This window comes from Dromiciops gliroides, chromosome 2 (genome assembly GCF_019393635.1).
Source record: "Dromiciops gliroides isolate mDroGli1 chromosome 2, mDroGli1.pri, whole genome shotgun sequence".
Taxonomy (NCBI): Eukaryota; Metazoa; Chordata; class Mammalia; order Microbiotheria; family Microbiotheriidae; genus Dromiciops; species Dromiciops gliroides.
Genome location: NC_057862.1, coordinates 107,187,883 through 107,209,215, shown reverse-complemented (window position 1 = coordinate 107,209,215; position 21,333 = coordinate 107,187,883). Strand labels below are relative to the sequence as shown.

The 21,333-nt window shown below is 38.3% G+C and overlaps 1 protein-coding gene across 1 annotated transcript in view; it reads left to right on the top strand.

Annotated features, from left to right (window-relative positions):
• SORCS3 (sortilin related VPS10 domain containing receptor 3) overlaps positions 1–21,333 on the top strand; it is a 690,926-nt gene that overhangs the window by 511,327 nt on the left and 158,266 nt on the right. The window contains exon 7 of the mRNA XM_043989102.1: positions 8,547–8,665. Within this exon, the coding sequence (XP_043845037.1) occupies positions 8,547–8,665 (119 nt within the window). The remainder of the gene's footprint in view (positions 1–8,546; positions 8,666–21,333) is intronic.

Sequence of the window (21,333 nt, the reverse complement as noted above, 5' to 3'; positions counted from 1 at the left end):
ATATTCAAGCAGTGTCTGGCAGTGCCAATAGACCATCAGAACGTTTAGAACATCTAATTATGTCTAACTGGACAGCATCCAATGGAACAAAGTCTAGGGGAAATCATAAGGCACAGGTGAGCAGGTCAGTAGGAGCAATGTAAAGATATTCATGTCCCTGCAACTTTTCAGATTGAAAGTGTGAGTTGCCTCTTTTCACACACACCCTGAAAACTAATGTTCCCTATATGTATGTCTCTACCTGTGACCTCACTGAATTCTCCCTCCCCCTGCTAATGCTAGGTGTATTTGTGTGTGAGTGTACCCTTTGTTCTTAGGAAGATATTTAGTTATTCTTTCTCTTACTATGACTTTTTGGTAAATATATTTCCTTTTTAAATTATATTCATTCATTTTGTTAAATATTCCTCACTTACATATAAACAAATTTTTAACAATCATATTGAGTTCCTAATTCATTCTCTTCCTTCCACCATTCCCCTCTCCTTAAGAAGGCAAGCACTTTGATTTCAATTATGCATGAGGTCATGTCAAACATATTTCCATATTAGCCATGTTGCAAAAGAAAACAAAAACAAAATAAAAAATAAAAATAAAGTAACAAATATGCTTCATTAGTCAGAGTTCATCAATTTTTTCTTTGGTGGTAGATAGTATTTTTTGTCATGGGTCTCCTGGAATTGTCTTGTATCATTGTCTGCATCAGAGAAGCCAGTCTTTCACAGCTGATCATCCTTATAATATTGCTCTTACTGTGTACAATAATTTGATGGTTCTGCTCACTTCACTTTGCATGAATTCATATAAATGTCCCTAGGTTTTCCTGAAACCATCCTGTTGTCATTTATTATTATTATTATTATTATCATCATTATTGTTGTTGTTGTTAATTTATCATCATCATCATCATTATTTGCAGAGAAATGAGTGACTTTGGTGGGGCAATGAGGGTTAAGTGACTTGCCCAGGGTCACACAGCTAGAAAGTGTCAAGTATCTGAGGCCGGATTTGAACTCAGGTCCTCCTGAATCCAGGACTGGTGGTTTATCCATTGAGCCACCTAGCTGCCCCCTTGTCATTTCTTATAGTATAATATTACTCCATCTTAATCATATAATACAACTTGTTTCACCTTTCCCCAATTGATGGGCATTCCCTCAATTTCGAAACTTTTGCCACCAAAAAAAGCTGCTATAAATATTTTTGTACATATATGCTCCCCCCTCCCCTTTTTTTGATCTCTCTGGGATACAGATGTAGTAGTAGCATTGCTGGTATGCATAAAAGATGCACAATTTTATAGTCCTTTGGTTGTACTTCCAAATTCTTCTTCAGAATGGTTGGACTAGTTCACAATTCCACCAATAATTCATTAGTGTCCCAATTTTTCCACAATCCCACCAGCATTTGTCATTTTCCTTTTCTGTCATAGTAGCCAATCAGATAGGTGTGAAGTGGCATCTCAGAGTTATTTTTATTTTAATTTCTCTAATCAGTAGTGATTTATAGCATTTTTTCGTGTGACTATTGCTAGCTTTGATTCTTTCTTCTGAAAACTCCCTGTTCATAACCTTTTACTACTCTCATTTTTACAAATTTGGCTCAGTTCCCTATATGTTTCAGAAATATAGCCTGTACCAGAGAAACTGCCTTCAGAGTTTACTGTTTTCTTTCTAATTTTGACTGTATTAGTTTTGTTTGTACAAAAACTTTTAAATTTCATGTAATTAAAATTATTTGTTTTACTTCCTACAATCTTTTCTACTTCTTGTTTTGTCTTAAACAAACTCGTCCCTTATAACATAGATTTGACAGGTACATTTTTCCATGCTCTCCTAATTTACTTATATCACTCTTTATGTCAAAATATTTATCCATTTTGACCTTATCTTGGTTTACTGTGTGAAATTTTGGTTTATATCTAGCTTCTGCCAAACTATATTTTTATTTTCCCAGCATTTTTTGTGATGTAGTAAATTCTTACCCCCAAAACTTGGAACTTACAGTTTATCAAACACTAGATCACTATGGTCATTTACTACTGTGTATTGTATACCTAGGGCAGCTAGGTAGCACAACGGAAAGAGTGCTAGGAGGGGCAGCTAGGCGGTACAGTGGATAGAGCACTGGCCCTGGAGTCAGGAGGACCCGAGTTCAAATCCAGACTCAGACACTTGACACTAGCTGTGTGACCCTGGGCAAGTCACTTAATCCCAATGGAGGCAGGAAGACTCATCTTCCTGAGTTCAAATCCAGTCTCAGACACTTACTAGCTACATGATCCTGGGCAAATCACTTAAGTTTGTTTGCTTCAGTTTTCTCATCTGTAAAAGTGAGCTAGAGAATGAAATGGTTAAACCATTTTAGTATCTTTGCAAGAAAGTCCCAAATGGGATCATGTAGAGTTAGATATGACTAAAATAACTGAACAATAACAATTGTGTACCTAATCTATTCCACTGATCCACCACTCCATTTCTTAGCCATTACCAGATTGTTTTGGTGATTACTGCTTTGAAATATAGTTTGAAAGCTGGAACTGCTAGGCAACCTTCCTTAACATTGTTTCATTGATTCCCTTGATATTCTTGACCTTTTGTCCTTCTAGATAAATTTTATTACTATTTTTTCTAGCTCTAGAAAATAATTCTTTGGTAGTTTGATTGGTAAGGAAATGAATACATTAACAAGCAGAATCATCATTTTTATTATCTTGTCTCAGCCTACCCATAAGCAATTAATATTTCTCCAATTCTTTACATTCATTTATATTTGTGTGAAGACTGTTTTGTATTTGTGTTCATATAATCCCTGGGTTTGTCTTGGCAGATAGATTGCGAATATTGTCTGCCATTATTTTAACTGGAATTTCTCTTTCTATCTCTTCTTTCTGGGTTTTCTTGGTAGTGTATTGAAATACTGATATTTTATATGTGCGTTTATTTTATATCCTGCAACTTTACTGAAGTTGTTAATTGTTTCAAATAGGTTTTTTTTAGTTGATTCTCCAATATTCTCTTAGTATACCATCATCTTATCTGCAAAGAGTGATAGTTTCTTTCCTCCTTGCCTATTTTTATTCCTTCTATTTCTTTTTCTTGACTTATTGCTATAGCTAGCATTTCTAGTACAATATCGAATAATAGTGGTGATAATCGATATCCTTGCTCCACTCCTAATCTTATTGAGAAGGCTTCAAGTTTATCCCCATTACACAGCATGCTTGCTTTTGGTTTTAGAAAGATAATCCTTAACATTTTAAAGGCAGCTTGTGGCTCAATGGATAGAACACTGGACCTGGAATCAAGAAGACCTGAGTTCAAATCCATCCTCAGACAATTCCTAGCAGTGTGACCCTGGCAAGTCACTTAAACTCTGATTGCCTGACAAAAGGATTCACTGGAGAAGGAAATGGCAAACTACTCCAATATCTTTACCAATAAAATCCGTGAACACTTGGTCCATGAGGTCATGAAGAGTTAAACCCAACTAATCAACTGAATAACAACAATATTTGATATATCATTTTAAGAAAGGTTGCATTGATTCCTATGCTTTCTAGAGTTTCTAATAGAAATAAGTGTTGTATTTTATCAAAAGGCTAGTTCTGTGTCTTTTGATACAATCATATGATTTTTGTTGTTATTCGTATTGCCAATTATACTGATAATTTTCTTTGTGTGTGTGGTTTGAGGGGGTTTGGGGGGATTTTGTGGGCCAATGAGGGTTAAGTGACTTGCCCAGGGTCACACAGGTAGTAAATGTCAAGTGTCTGAGGCCGGATTTGAACTCAGGTCCTCCTGAATCCAGGGCTGGTGCTTTATCTACCTGATAATTTTCTAATGTTGAAACAGCCCTCCATTCCTGGTATAAATTCCACCTGGTCATAGTGTATGATTGCTGTAATATATTGCCCTGGTCTCCTTTTTAGGATTTTGTTTAACGTTTTTGGCATCAATATTCATTAAAATTGTTCCATAGTTTTTCCCTTGTTTTTGCTCTCTGTTTAAGTAACCAAATAATATTTGTGTCATGAAAGGAATTTGATAGGACTCCTTATTTATTTATTTTAAATAGTTTATATATTATTTGGATTAATTGTTCTCCAAATGTTTGTTAGAATTCAACTATAGGGGCGGCTAGGTGGCGCAGTGGATAAAGCAACAGCCCTGGATTCAGGAGTACCTGAGTTCAAATCCAGCCTCAGACACTTGACACTTACTAGCTGTGTGACTCTGGGCAAGTCACTTAACCCCCATTGCCCTGCAAAAAAAAAAAATAAAATAATTCAATTGTAAATCCATCTAGTCCTGGGAACTTTTTCTTATGGAGCTTATTGATAGCTTGTTCAATTTCTTTTTCTGAGAAAAAGTTATTTAACTATTCTGTCTCCTCTTCTATTAACCTAGGCAGTTGATATTTATGCAAATATGCATCCATTTCACTTAGATTATGTTTTCCTGGTTTACAATTGGGCAAAATGACTCCTAATATTTGCTTTAATTGGTGGTGCATTCACCCTTTTTGATACTAGCAATTTGATTTCCTTCTTTTAAATTGAATTAACCAATGTTTTATCTATTTTACTGTGTTTTTTTTTTCACTAAACTAGTTGCTACTTTTATTTATTAGTTATTTTAACTTTCAATTCTATTAACATCCTGTTAGATTTTCAGGATTTCCATTTTGGTGTTTAATTGGGGTGGTAATTTTTTCTTTCTCTAATACTTTTTAGTTTCACGTCCAATTCATTAATCTGCTCCCTCTCCCTCTCCCTCTCCCTCTCCCTCTCCCTCTCCCTCTCCCTCTCCCTCTCCCTCTCCCTCTCCCTCTCTTCTCCTCTCCTCTCCTCTCCCTAAACTTTGTTTTGCTTCTGATCACTACCTTCTTTTATCTGCCCTCCCTTTTGTCACAAACACACACACACACACACACACACACACCCTTTCTTATCCACTTCTCTGTTTGGTAAGATACATTTCCGTTACCAAATGAATATACACACATATAGACACATACACTTACACACATACATATATGTATATAGATATGTGTGTATCTGTATATATTCCCTCTTTGAACCAATTTAGTTGTGATTGAAATTCAAGTATTGCCTGCCCCCTCCCCTTTTGGGGTGATATCATTTTCCTCATTCTTCCTTTCCCCCTCCCTCTTCTCTCAGGACATTCCTCTTTCTCCTCCCCATTTTTTTTTCTATCATCCCAACATAATCGACTCACTGTAGCACCCTATCTTTATGTAACATCTTTCTAATTGTGCTAATGGTAAGTGCTTAGAAGATACATTTCTCATTTTCCTATACAGAAAGGTACACAGTTAACTTTATTAAGTCCCTTATGATTTCTTTTTCATGTTTACCTTTTTATCGTTTTCTAGAGTCTTGTATTTGAAAGTTAAATTATTCAGCTCTGGTCTTTTCATCAGAAATGCTTAAAAGTTCTCTATTCTGTCTAAAACTTCAGACTTTTTGTACTATTGTTTTCAGAGCTGTTTCTGTGTTTGTTTGTTTTTTTAAGTCTCCAATGCTTCCAAGGTGGTATGATTTGGGGAGAGTTCTGGTCACTGTTCTCTTGGTCTGCATTTTGGTCCCATACCTAGGAAGTACCCCAGTGCCATGGGATTACAACCAATAGTGGTTTCTCAGGGACCCTCCTCCACTGTGACTAGAAATGGTACTTTTTCTCAGGGTCCCTGTTCCTGTAGGGCACAAAGTGATACTGCCCCTTAGGGCTTCTACTCCCTCTTGACCAAAAGTGCTTCTTTCTGCTTTTGAGCTATGACTCAGAAATGGATATAGACAATGATGTTGCCAAACAGCATCTGGTCTTGTGCCTAGTGCCAGCACAGGGGCCTGAACAGTTGCTAGATATCCTTACCATTTCTGGCTTGAGAACTCCTGAAGAGGCTGCTGCTTCTGTCACTTATCACCTAGTTCCACCACTGATGTTTCCATCTACCTGTACTCTGGGCGAGCCTCCTCCTCTGTCTCACAGATCTCTCTTCCTGACCCCATATCTTGTCAGAGTGAATGTCTCATTCTGACCTTTGATTGATTCTGATACTCCAGAATTTGGTTTGAGGCAGGATTTTTAAGTAATTTAGAAGGGAATGTTGAGAGAACTTGACTGAGTTCTTTTCTATTCTGCCATCTTGGTTCCATCCTTGGAAGTCAGATATAAATATATTTTCTTTAAGCAGATTAGCTACTCAGAATGGAAAGTCAGTGGGACCAAGAGAATATCTTGGAACTGGTGTCTACTGTGGGTTCTGACTCTAAATCTGAGGGTGCCCCAGGGTGTTCTATCCTAAAACTCCCTATGTCGGGTTATTCTGAATCCTATTACGAAGTTCAGTATCTTTTTCACCATAACATTTGTGAGTACTAGCCACCACTAAGTATTTAGTATTTTACCCCTAAGAGATCTAGCCTGCAGTATAAACCTGCCAAATATTCTTCCTGATCTTATTCTAACTTGCTCTGAGGATTTCAACTGACACATGTCATGAAAAAAAAACACAAAGGATCCATGCCATTATTCACCTTCTTACTGTGAGAGTAGAGGAGGGAGGAGGAGTACATTCCTATAGATAGAATCAGATATGCATATTAGCTAAGTGAGATTCACACTATATTAGGAAATGGCCTGAATTTACTATTGTGTCAAGGTTTTTAATTAGGCTGGTTCCATTATTTATTAAAACCATGACGAGTAGCAATTTCAAATCAATACCAAGTTTCAGTCTTTTCTCTAAGAAAATGTGGGGTCTTTCTTGTTTGAGTCCCTTTAGACCATGTTGCTTTTGGGGGAAAACTGAAAATTTAAATTAATTCAAAATCTTTGATACATGTGAGTTTTAGTTTAAAGCATTGTCACATAGGTTTATTCAAGCACACTGACACAGTCTAGGGGTTTTCATGGATTACAAAGTTAATGTGAGCCATCAGTGTAACAGAGTATCCAGAAATGATAGCGAATGAATGAATTTTTATTCATTGAGCACTTAATATATTCCAGGCACTGTGCTAAGTGTTGGGGTTATAAATAGGAAAGTATAAGAGTTCCTGTAATAAAGAAATTTAAATTGTAATAGGCAAAAAGAACACATGGAGAATAGTTTGGTCTGGGGATCACGGGGTTGCTGAGATCCACAGGGATCTATAATGAAATTGATTGACATATTGTTTCTAAAAAAGGGACTGATACTGTCAATTTGATTACTGTGCCTAAAGCAAGAAGTAGAAAATGTATATGGAAGGGTTGGGGGAAGGATTTTAACCCATGGAACCAAAACAGATGGCAACATGAATAGGATATATAGACGTATGAAAATTTTAAACATGGTTTGATATCATTGGCTAGGTAAATTTTCATTCATGTACTCACAAATTGAGACAGCTTAGGTATGGTTTAAATTAGATCACCTTAAGAGTTTTTTTTTTTCTAGCTCTTAAGAATCTACAATATTATAATATCATTGGAGCTGATTATTTTCTCCTAGGTGCTATATTGCAATTTGGGTAATTTCCACTGGTTGAGCACTGATGCTTGATTATTGTAACATGAGTCAAATGATTAGAATTTTTTTCAGATGTGGAAAATGAGAGAAGTCGGTATACAGTACACATTTGAGTTGTTCATGAATTGAAATTCAAAAAGTTTTTTTTATTATAATAGTACAAACTATAGGCCATTCTCTAATTTCTAAATATAAATAGTATTACATACAAAGAAGGGGATATTTTAAAGAAATATAAACCTGTAGGTAAAAATTAAGTATCTTTCTCACTAAATTCTAATGGTAACCAGATTCTGGATTTATTCACAGCTTCTCATTAGCCCTTTACCATTTGAGTCTCTTCTGGCTGGATTACCAGAGTGCTATGGCTACTTACCAGAGTGTATTCAATTGCCTTCTTAACATCATACTTTTAACTCTGAATACTTCTTCTTCTTCTAAATACCTCCATGTCAAGGAGAAACTACTTCTGATTTCTCCTAGCAAAGATTGTATTTGGCTGATTCTGAGCTTTTTGCCCCTTCAGCTCTCTCTGCCTCATTACTAGTCAAAAATTACTTCTCAAAATGGAACAATGGATTTCTAGTTCATTCATGTAGTGTCCCTACCCTCCCTGCCTTCACTGGATGAGTAGCATTAACCTTGAATGGATTTGTTTACTAACCTCTGTGGCTTTAGAATTTTATAGCCTTCTATGTAATAACTACTTCTAATCATATAGGAAGGAGCCACATCTTGTGTATTCTACCACCAGTAAACCACACCACACACGTGCACACACACACACACACACACACACACACACACACACACCCCCTCTTTCTTCCTCAGCATTGTAAACCCATTCAATGCCATAGGAGAGGATTGTGGTATTGCTCTTCCCTTTTCACCCCTTACTTTACCTTGGGGTAGAAGTTGTATGGAAACTGCCGAATAAGGCCATTTTCCTTCTCACTTTGCTCCAATTTATATATGTAACAATGGCCTTCTCCATCTTCCAATTTCAGATGCCCACTATCTCACCTGCCGTATTCAGGAATGCTCAGAAACCACCAAGAGTGGTCCCTTTGCCCGATCCATTGACATCAGTTCACTGGTGGTCCAGGATGAATATGTTTTCATTCAGGTAAGTACATAACATTTGATTAGTGTTACATGGAGGAGGAAGTGCCTACCAGCTGGAATTCCCTGGTAAGGTTCCTCTCATGGTTATGGAGAGAAAGAGTCTGAGTGGAGGAATGAGCACATATCAGCATCTTTCTCTAGAGGACAGGAAAACACTACTTACCACTGGAGAGAACACTAATTATCCATGATTATGGTGGAGACACAAAGGAGGCTTACCTTATTCTGTTTATAGTGAGGCAATTGGGGTTAAGTGACTTGCCCAGGGTCACACAGCTAGTAAGTGTTAAGTGTCTGAGGCCAGATTTGAACTCAGGTACTCCTGACTCCAGGGCCAGTGCTCTATCCACTGCGCCATCTAGCTGCCCTGGCTTACTTTATTCTGAATGACATTTTGGGGGTTGTAATATTATTTTATTTTGTTATAAGTAGATTTTTAAAAAGTGGATTATGGACTGGAATTTTGGAATTTAGGAGCACTCTGTGAAAAGTTTCATGATAAACCATTAGAAAATATGGCTAAAAGTTATTTATCCTATCATGAGAAAAGCCCTATGTTAGATGCTGAATGGTACACAGAAAAAAAAACGCAAAACACAGTTCCTGAATTTAAATAATTTAGTCCAGCTCAGTAAAGAAGAATAACAAATGTGAAGAAATAACAATATGGCATGGAGGCCTGGTCAATTCAATTAAGGGCTGAACCACGTCTTTGAGCAAACACAAAAATTTCTTTCTGGAAATGTATTAGGATATACAGGCTTTTCCTCTATCCTCAGACTGTTCATAGTATATTATGAATGCCTTTGTTCAAAATTCTCCACTTCTAAAAAAGAAAAAAAAAGAACCCTTTTTTCCTATACAATTCCAATAACATTGATTGTACTACTTAAGAGATTCTAAACAGTTGTAAAGAATTAATTGTTATTTGAGGGTTTTATGACCCTATCTTTTGGCTAGAATTTAAAAAAACCTCAGTGCAGGCACCAGCCTGGGGATCTGAAAACCCCACAGTGCTCCGCCCATTGGTTGTAGATGTTGCCATGGTGCTGGCACCTCAAGTCATCACCACTCACCGACGCCTACATGGGCCTGGGAAAATTATAATGATTGGAAGCCTAGTCATGTGACTGTCAGAGTGGCCAGCCAATTGGCTGGGGGCTGTGTGTGGTCAGCCTAGGGTCTGCTGGGAAGAAGGGAGGTTTTCCACCATTCTAGTGTGAAGCTGGAAGGCAACAGGAAGCTGCTGTGTGTTCTCAGCTGATTCCTGGGCAGTGGTGTTGTTCAGGTTGTATAATTTCCCTTGCCCCATTTTATTTCTTTTCCCTTGATCCTACTGATCCTGTTTGTGTTTTTTTTTTTAAAGTTCATTCTTGTTAAATAAATCCAGCTTTGTTTTGAGGGAGGCTGCCGGTCTCCTTCCTTGCCCCAATATTGCGGCGAGCCGCCTAGCTAACACTCCCCAATTAAAAATTGGTCCCTACACGGTATTGTAAGAAGAACATTAGACTTAGAATCCAGAAGGACCTGGGTTTGAATCCTAGCTCCAATATTTATAGTTGTATGACCCTGGCCAAATCCATGAATTCATTTGAGCCAAGCCTTTATTTTCTCCTACCTGCAAAATGGGGATGATTATACTCATACTACCCCCTTCACAAGGTTATGGTAAGGAAAGTATTTAGTAAACACTTATCTTAGAAACTGAGTTAATCTTTAGGGTGACTTTTCCCTCCTGCTATTGGCTTAGTCACAACTAGCTGTGTTCTTCTCTCATCATTGTTAGGGGCCAGTCACTAGTAAGAGATCCATTTTTATTTAACCACTTTTTATCAATTTTTTAAAAAAGAAATGTTTACTTTAAAGTTATAGCAAGAACAAACATACAAATATTTCCTCCAGTACCTTGGAGCTATAATCTCTCTTACATCACCTTGGTCTCTGGAAAGAGTAGACTAACGTAGTTCCTATATAGCTTTGGTTTCTCTACTTTCATGTCCAGATTTGGCATGACTGCCAGGTGAGCCTTCAACTCAGCTTCCACTGGTCTGGATCTAGAAGGCCACTTTCTGCTCCTTATTGTTCCTAACATTGAGGCTGAGATGGCTATAAACTCATCCTGGGATGCCAGGATACCAAAATACCATCAGGATTTTAGAATGCCAGGAGACCTCCAGGACCTCTCAAAACTCACCCCATCATCAAGGAGCCACTTCATTCACCTAGAATAGAAAAGAATAAACTCAGAGGCCAAGGACTGAAGTCTATTTCTTGGGGTCTCATGGCCTTAGGCCTGAAGGCCTCATACCGTGGTCTCTCCCCACAGGCTATGGGTAGTCACAGTGCTAGGAAGAGATCACCTAAACAGGGTGATGACAGAGAGACATAGTGGAAACTGGCTAAGGTCTTTTGAATGCCCCCTATAGCCAATCAAGGAATCCTCCATTCACCATATGATTAGCAGACAGCAACGTGCATTTAATAAGTGTCTCCTATGTCTAAGTGCTAGAGATATGAATGTAAGCAAGAAAAAAGGATGGAGCCTGACAGTGATCCACAATTTCAAGACACTTTCCTGATGCATTATCACAGCTCTTCAGGAAATCAGGATCCCAACTGTTTGCTGTGGAGGGATATCATACAATTGACTGTTTGTGTGCTACAAAGTGTTAGCTTTTCACGTTTGTAATGTTTCCTTGTTGAGCTGGACTAAACTCTTCACATTCAGGAATTGTGTCTAACCCTTTTCTGTGCCCACTCGGTGCCTAGCAAAGGGCCTTTCACAAAACACCTACTTGTTGATTGACTGATGTGGTTACTGTTCATTTGGGCTTGGGGAAGGACTATTTAGTTGGTGGTGTAAGATTATTTATAGACAGAACAAACCAACAAAGCAGAACAAAAACAGTTCAAATATACCCAGGAAAGGTATGGTTTGTCCTGTGTTAATTAGAAAATCCTGTCCATCCCTAATTCCCAGGAAATTCTTTCTAGATTTTGTTTGGTGATAGTCAACCATCCATCCATTCGTTCAGCAACTATTTATGAAGCTCTTACTCTGTACAAGGCCCTGTACTGGATATTTCACAATTTAAAAAAAAGGCATGGTCACTTCCTGCTAAAATCTAAAAGTTCTTTTCAAAAGGAAAAGAGCATTTTGCTCCCCAGCTAGAGGGAAGGCCCCTGGGAAAGGGAATAATAAGGCATTTGCACTGAGGTATAAAAGGCTGATATAAAATGCTATCCTGAAAACAAGAGCATGCTGGGTATCTGTGTGGGGGTTGGGTAGTAGGGAAGGATATAACTGAGGAGAGAGTGTAAAGGTCCCCAAACTTACTGCTAACTTCACCATGTTCCCTAGGATTCATTTAGTGTTTGGCAGACTGACATTGAAATGAGAAGGACTGCTTGGTCTTTGAGGTATACAAAGCTGCTGCAGGGCTGTCTGCCCCATTTCTAAAGCACAGCTGGATCCAGGCAATTCAGTGAGATTGGCAAATCAGCTGTCTGACCTTGTGTAGGCTCTTACAACCCAATTGTTGTTGCTAGGAAAGTGTTTTGTAAATCTTAAAGTGCCATACAAATATGAGTTATTATTATTGTTAATATGATTGTCCTCATTTTAACCTGCAGTAATGACCTATAGACATGGCCAATATGGGCATGGCCTCTGTAGGAGGAAGAACTGTAATAGTGAGACTGGAGTCTGGTGGTGATTCCAGCAGCCTAAATGTACCTCTAAATATTTTATCAAAGTCCCCATGTGGTTTGATTTACAAGTTCCCCTTTAGTTTCTACAAGTACATACAAAGACATATCTATGCAATTTCAGAATTGGAAGGACCCATCTAGAATAAGCCATACCTGAACAAAAAGAGCAGACCTGATGATGGGTGGTCTTCCTGAACTCCAATGAAGGGAGCCCATGCCCAAGTAAAACACTCCACCCATTAGCTGCATAGATCTAATTGTTAGACAGGTTGTTTTTTTTCCCATACTAGAATAAAACAAACCTTACCAGAGCCATCACTAGCAATATTTTCACTTGAAGCAAACTGCAGGTGCAAGGGAATATGGAGTGTGTGGGGAGTGAGGCTTCAGGCTGTTGGGAAAGAAGGAAGCCCACCTGGACTCCTTCAGAGGTGTTTCTAGACTCCTGGAAAAGAGTGTCTGGGCTTGGTATTTAATTACTATAGAGAGCACCTACTGAGAAAATTCCTTCTAGCCACTGCAGATCAACTACCACTGTCTAAAATTTAGTGTATTAGACCATTGCCTGGAGCATTGACAGCGGAGAACAAAAGGGGAGAGGAAGAAAGGGAAGAGAGAAGGGAAGTGGATAAACATTTACATAACATTGTGTGCTGGGCACTATTCTAGGAACTTTCCTATAGATAGTATCTCATTTAATCCTCATAGCAACCCTGTGCTATTATTAGCGCCATTTTACATTTAAGGGAACTGAGGCAGAGATTACGTGACTTGCCCAGGTTCACACAGCTAATTAATATCTGAGGCCAGATTTGAACTCAGGTCTGACTCTAATGCTCTACCTACTGTGCAACCAGGTGCCTCTAAATGAGAGGTTAGATGACTTGCCCACAGACACCTAATTAGTATGTGTTGGGGCGAGACTTGATCCTTGTTCCTACCAATGCCAAGGTAGGTCCTCCATTATGCAATATGCTGCCTCTTTTGGTTTAGAAAGGTTTAATAAGATCGATGCTTTTCATTACTTCAGTGAGGGCATAGAGTATAATCAGGTAACAAATGATTCTTCATTTCATTTCATTCATTCATTCAAAGAGTTTTAGCAACATACAACTGGGCAAGAATTCACTGTGCTAATAGAATTTGATGGTTGAACCTCTTCTCTCAAATGAGATAACATCTATGAAGTGCTTTGAAACCTTAAAGCACAACAGAAATAATAGTGATGAAGGGGAAGAAAAGAAAGAAAGAGGAGGAGGATGTGGAAAATGAGAGATTGGACTTGGTGAATTGAGCCAAGCTGTAAAGGTTTTTAATTACCAGGAAAAAAGACTTTCGGTTTTTTCTTTAAGGCCATGTGAGATACTGAAGCGTCTTGGCCAGGTGCGGGTACTGTTCTTTTTAACTTTGGACAACAAGAATCGTGACTTCAGTGTTATGAGGAGGCCCCAGGGAGACAACTCCTTCTTCCAGTGTAGATCAGCACCTGCTCTACATAGTTGTCTGGGTCACTGAGAGGTTAAATAACTTACCCAAGGTCATAGGTGTCAGAAACAGAACTTGAACCCAGGTCTTTCTGACTGTGAGTTTAGCTTTCAGCCCACTAGGCCATGTTGCCTATGGGGGAAGGTGAAATCGGGTAGGTTTGTGGAGGATAGTCTGGAGAGGGGAAAGACTAGATGGTGAGATCCTCTGGGATGTCATCTATGAATTTAGAAAAATTTGCACATATTTGGGCTTCTGGGCAGTCTTTCCAGCAACCATAGGGTAGCACCTCCATTTATTTTATGATGTTCCTCCATGTACATAAAGGGTTCTGGGTACATCCTGATTTTTTTTGTTTGTTTTTGTTTTTCTGTTTTGTTTATTTTTTCTTGGGGCAATGAGGGTTAAGTGACTTGCCCAGGGTCACACAGCTAGTAAGTCTCAAGTGTCTGAGGCCGGATTTGAACTTGGGTCCTCCTGAATCCACTGCAGGAGCTTTATCCACTGTGCCACCTACCTGCCCCCCAGCTACATATTAAAATCATTTGATCTGCCATGATGAATAAGGTGTCATTGTCATTCCCTGCACTTCTGGGAACCACCTGGTTTGAACTGGTATCTTTACCATGAGCTTGTTAATAGTTGGTAATCACATAACTATTACCTTGGCAATGATGACTCCATCAGAATGAGGGTCACCACCTGTAGGCAGGGCCTACTTAGGCCCAGGGTATTGTAGATCTGCCAGTGACCCTCTCGGTTGCATCTACAACCTGGCTTCTGGGCCCATCAGCAGAGGCAGAGCATGGTCTCATGATGGTGCCTTGCTTCCCTCTGGTTTTCTGGATCATCCTGACCACAATCACACCTTGAGCCTCAGCTTCAGAAAGATAAAAAATCTTGCTATAGGAATAGATTTGAGCAGGGACAAAGGATACCAGTGGACAGGACAACAGGGGAGAAAGCCATGCCAGCTTTTAGAGTCAAAATAAGTAGGATGTAGCATAGCTTCAGGAGGCAGGGATGGGCAGTAGAAGGTGTTGAAAAATGCAGGTGGATTAAGCCAGTGACAGTGGGAAAATAGAAACACTCCTAGGAGAGTACTTTCAGCACTCTCTAAATTGCTGCTCTGGCAAAAACTCCCCCACTCCTGCCTCCATTCTAATTATAAATTTTCTGGACCATTTTCAACTTATTAATGTACTTCCTAAAATGTGTTCCCCAGAGGTGAAGACAATTCTTCAGATGTGGTTAGAACAGGGCCAAGCAGCTGGGTAGTATGTGTATAGGGTGCTAGACCTGAAGTCAGGAAGACCTGAGTTCAAATACAGCATCAGATAGTTACTAGCTATCGTCCCGAAAATTTCGAAATCCAATGAAGAAGAGAAACAGCAAAGTCTCCAAGCCGTGGAAAATAGATTTACTGAGAGAGGGATTATCTCACAATAAATCCGGTCAGTCAGGGGTGGGACCTGAAAGACCCCGAGCAGCACCCATCTCAGACTTTTATACCCCTATGAAGCTTATATCCCTCACTTTTTTTTTTTTTACGTGAGGCAACTGGGGTTAAGTGACTTGCCCAGGGTCACACAGCTAGTAAGTGTTAAGTGTCTGAGGCTGGATTTGAACTCAGGTACTCCTGACTCCAGGGCCGGTGCTCTATCCACTGCGCCACCTAGCCGCCCCTATTTTAAGACATAACTCCTCCAATTACATCAATTACATGAATTCAATAGAAGTTCTGAGACTCTTACAGATGTTCCTTTAACTGTTAATGGACATCGAGGACATTGTCTCTAGATACAAAGGTATCTAGGACATGCCCTTTTAGCTAATTGGTTGACCATCTAGGATATCAGCTTCAGGCGTGAATGTCCAAATACATGACAAGGTATCCTGGTTGGTCATGATCTCCAATGCTGATTGGTCCCTTCAGCTTAAAAGAGACTATCTTTAGGGCCATGGTTAACCACAATGTAGCACAATGAACACAGTAAAAGGGACTTAGTTATTCAGAACTAGAGCAAGTTCACAATTCATTGATACCTTAAAACACATTACTGCATTGGCTTAAACTACTACTAAGAAATATATTAGAGTATATAAAGAATAATTATATAATAGCTATGCTCTATGCTATAGTATTATTTACTTAAGAAATCAAAGAACACAATCTAGAGTAAATCACCATTTGTAGTCTATTATACTGATTACTATCACACTTAAACCTCTTATATTTAAGGGGTGGGGAAAATCTCACTCACATTATGTGACCTAGACATGTAACTCAGGTTTTGTGTTCCTCTGTTTCCTCATCTACTTATTATAAAGGATAAAATAAAATATTTGTGAAGCACTTAGCAAATCATACAGTGATATACAAATGCTAGCTATCATCAATCATCATTATCACAGTCTTACACTTCTTTCTCCTCCTTCTCCTCCCCCTTTCTGGAATCCAGTCATCTTTTAGTGAAGACTGTGTTCTTATTAACTTTTTTGGGTTGCTGTATCATATTCTTGCTTCACACGGACCTTGCAGTCCACTAAAATTCTCAGATCTTCTGAAACAGTTGCTATTTAAATATGCTTCTCTTTTCTTATACTTGTGAAGTATTTATTTTTAAACCCACTTGTAAGACTCTACCTTTATCCTTATTGAATATCATCTTATTGAGTTCAACGTTCCAGTTGGTCAGTATCTTTTGAGATTCTCACTCTGGCTCAGTGGCTTAGCTGTCCCTTCCAGCTTTGTGACACAGAGTATGGCCATCGCATTGAGGCTCACTTAGGTCTCTGGGCAAAGAAGACCCAGGAATAGTTCCTAAGCACATGCAAATAACAGTAAACCATAGGCTGGGGCTGTCTTCAAAAAAACAAGCACCCAAACCAGTCTCAGTACTTGATTGTCACACTTTACCTACTTTGATACTTTTGGATATTTGTATAAACCTGGCATCTAAAATATTATGCTTTATTTAATTTTGGTTTAAATCATAAATATAGCTACTCTGTATATAAATGTAATTAATATTATTTTATCAAGATTTTAAAATATATGCACATCTATTATCCAAAACTATAACTTAAGCGGGTTGTCTTCTTCCACTGCATAATACAGCTAGTTTATAATTTAGAGTTTTTAGTGAGCTGCCTGAGCATTGAAAGATTAAGAGACTTGCCCAGGGTCTTCTATATGTCATATCTAGGAATGCTCAGAAAGTACCAAGAGCAGGTCCTTTGCCTGCCCCGTCAACAACAGTTCACTGATTGTCCAGAACAAATATATCTTCATTCAGGTAAATGTATGGTATTTGATCATGTAGTGAAGGAGCAAAGCAGGAATTAGTACGTATCAGAGGAAGGGCTCAAATCCAGAAGTTTTTGACTCAAAGGCTCCATAACATTACAATCCCCATCGCTCCTTTTTTTCAAATAACTCCACTTTGATAATAATACATTTTGAGAGAGTAACAAAAGGCCATGTACATATTACTACTACTGCTTAATAAATATTGATTTAAATGATGTTGAATTGAATTTCATGTATGATTTGGGGCATTCAGGAGGTTAGTTGTCTTTCAAGCCTCTTGAGAGTCTTCTGAGTATTTCTTTACTTCTATCACCAAAATGCTTGGTAATCAAATTTGAGATCCTACGTTGGGCACTGATGGATGAGGGATATAGAGAGGCCCCAATGGCGTGACTGCTAGCTCCCTTTAAATTGTTATCTACTGGAAAGAAAACGCCCAGAGGCACAAATTAATAGAGTCTAATTATTCAAAGTAAAATTGTTTGGCAATATTTTAACTGAGGTTAATTTAGACTTGATGGGAGAAATTTTGAATGTTAAATAAATACCAATTTTATCATTAGCAGCACATTTATAGTGCAAGAGTTTAGCAGGAATGGAAGTTACAGTGACAGTTTTTAAAAGCTCAGTGAAGACATTTCAAGCAGATATTCCTGAAGTGCTTTCAGAGCATCAAGCAAAAGCACTCTAAACTGCCAGCAATAATTGAAATTATCTTTTAAATGGTGTTAAATACAACTATTTAACAGGTTGGGTATCATGTAATCACTTCTGGGTAAATGGAAAATCACATATACATTTCTTTTTCCTCCTGGAGAGCCAGTTGTTAAACATTTTATGGCACACTGTGGTCTAGGTTTCTGGAGGACACTTTGACCCAATTTAAGCCTCCCACTAGCCCAAGAGAAGGGTAAGCTACTTAGCTTACCCTTTGAGTCACTGATGTTCTTCTACTCTCATTCAATATCTGCAATGTACATCTATAATAACTTTTTTTTTTTTTTTTAGTGAGGCAATTGGGGTTAAGTGACTTGCCCAGGGTCACACAGCTAGTAAGTGTTAAGTGTCTGAGGCTGGATTTGAACTCAGGTATTCCTGACTCCAGGGCCGGTGCTCTATACACTGCGCCATCTAGCTGCCCCTATAATAACTTTTAAAGCATTCCCCTTGGAATATCTAGGGAACTTCTTTGTGTGGTACAGAAATCATAATATTTTGCCAGTTGTTTTTTTTTAAATGTTTGAACTTAAGCACTAGGTAACATTTATAACAAGCATGTATACAGCGATTTAAAGTTTAAAATATAATGTACATAATATCTCATATAATTTTCACAACAACCCTGGGAGGCAGGAACTATTATTATCCTCATTCTACAAATGAGGAAACTGAGGCTGAGAAAGGTTAAGTAACTTGCCCAGGGTGATATAACTAAGAAAGTATTCAAAGCAAGCTTTGAACTCAGATCCAAAACATCATAAAAGAACATTTCCTTATTTACAGCAGAATACACACCAAAAAAGGAATGTATATAAGAGCATAAACTTCCATTTCATACCCTTTGCCTTTTTAAAAAAAGTATGTCATAGGGGCAACTAGATGGAGCAGTGGATAGAGCACCGACCCTGGAGTCAGGAGTACCTGAGTTCAAATCCAGCCTCAGACACTTAACACTTACTAGCTGTGTGACCCTGGGCAAGTCACTTAACCCCAATTGCCTCACTAAAAAAAAAAAAAGTATATTATAAATACCATATTTTACTTTCAAAACCACCCTGTTTGTGCTTCCTAATGACCTTGTTTTTCTTTTGTGCATTTATAAATATTTCAGTGTCCCTCCTTTTTGGTGTAGTATTGTACCTAACTCTCTTTCCCCTAAAGGCTTCCCACCCCATTAAAACAAAACAAAAAAGACCCTTATAATTAATAAGGATAGTCAAGCAGAATGAATATACACATTTGCCATTTTCAAAAATGTATGTTTCTTTCTGTCCATTGAGTCTGTCTCCTCTTTGTTAGGAGGTGGGGAACATGCTTTATAATATTCTGGAGACGTTACTAGTCATTTCCTTTATTTAGTGTTTCAAAGTTGTTTTATTTGCAATGTTGTCTTTGTATAATTTGTTCTCTAGGTCCTGCTGACTTCACTCTGCTTCATTTTCAGACTACCCAAGATTTTCTGAAATAATCACTCTCCCTTTTCTTACAGTGCATATTATCACAATTTGTTTAGCCATTCTTGGCTTCCCTAACTTCCTTCAAGCTTCAGCTTCTATAGGAAGCATTTTCTGATACTCCTTAATTCTAAAGCTGTCCCTCTGTTGATCATCTTCAATTTATTCTATATGTGTTTATTCCATTAGACTGTGAGCTCCTTGAAAACAGTGACTGTCTTTTGCCTTTGTTTGGAACAATTTCTGACAGATAGTAAACACTTAATTCTTATAAACTCATTAACAATATTGTCACAATTATTGGGCACACCTTGAGATTTTAGTTTTTAGGTTGTTTTTTGTTTTTTTCCTTTTATCTTTCCTTCAGGAACAGGTATTTTGTTTCACTTTCAAGTATTTTTTTCCCTCTTAATGCCCTAGTCAGTACTGTTTGTGTGTGTGTCTGTGTATAAGCCTTATTTATCCATTTCAAAATAGTAAAGTTCATATGATGCCCATTTCGTCCATGCTTGTGTTATTCTTCTCATCCACCCCAATTATGAGAAATTACAGATTCTTCTACCTTTTCCTTTTTTTCACATGAGTATATTTCATCTGCCTTTCCTTCTCTTTCCCTTCTTAAAAACCCCAGGACAATCTAAATCCATCCTAAGTTGTTGTTATCATCATCTTCATCTTTGTCATCTCCTTCATCTTTGTCATCGCCTTAGTTGTCATTGTCTTCTGCTTCTTCTCCTTCCTCTTTTTCTTCATCATCATGGTCTTCTTTGTCATCATCATCTTCTTTTTTTGTCATCATCTTCTAGTTTGTCATCTTCATTGTCGTCATCCTATTCATCATCATCACCACCATCGTCATCTATTTTCTCCTCTTCCCTCCTCCTCCTCCTCCTCCTCCTCCTCCTCCTTCTTCTTCTTCTTCTTCTTCTTCTTCTTCTTCTTCTTCTCCTTCTCCTTCTCCTTCTTCTTCTTCTCCTTCTTCTTCTCCTCCTTCTTCTTCTCCTTCTTCTCCTTCTCCTTCTTCTCCTTCTTCTCCTTCTCCTTCTTCTCCTTCTTCTCCTTCTCCTTCTGCTCCTTCTCCTTCCCCTTCTCCTTCTCCTTCTCCTTCTCCTTCTCCTTCTCCTTCTCCTTCTCCTTCTCCTTCTCCTTCTCCTTCTCCTTCTCCTTCTCCTTCTCCTTCTCCTTCTCCTCCTCCTCCTCCTCCTCTTCCTCCTCCTCCTTCTCTTCTTCCTTTTCCTTCTCTTCTTCCTTCCTCCTCCATCAATGTCTTTTGAAGACATTGCATATTATGTTTGTTTTGTAGATAATGAAAAGGAAGATTAGCCTTACAGTCTATTATTACCACCATGACCATCATGAAGATGTGACTTTTCTTGTACAGTAGTTACTAAGGTTTGAAGAGTATTTTTAGGGTGGAATGTTAACTAGTTGGATAGAATTGTTGTGAAAATGGAAGATAATTTATCAAAAATAGTATTAAGGTCAATAAGGTAAGAAAATAAATTTTAAAAGGCATATATTGGCTTGATTCCCTCTACTATAAGCTCAGTTGCCAATCTTAACATTTCTCCCTCCCTGATATCTCTATATCCCTCTATTTCTCACTACTCCCATAGCCATAGACTTAGTTGTTGCCTCTCACTTATATTATTGCAACGACCTATTCATTGACCTCTCTACATCAAAGCTATTCTCTCCCCAATCCATCTTTCAGATACTTGCCAAAATGAATTTCCTTAAGGTATGTCTCTGACCATTTCACTTTCCCCTTCCATAAACTCTAGTACTTTCCAATTAGTTCTGGGAGGAGATGTAAAATCTTCTATTTAGTTTTTAGAACCCTTTTCATAAATGGACTCATAATGCCTTTTTTGCTTCCTTGTGCACTCTGTTGTCTAACCAAGCTGACCTTATGCTCCTTACACATGATATTCCATCATCCATTTCTAGGCTTTTGCACTCTCCTCCATGCCTTAGAATCCCTTA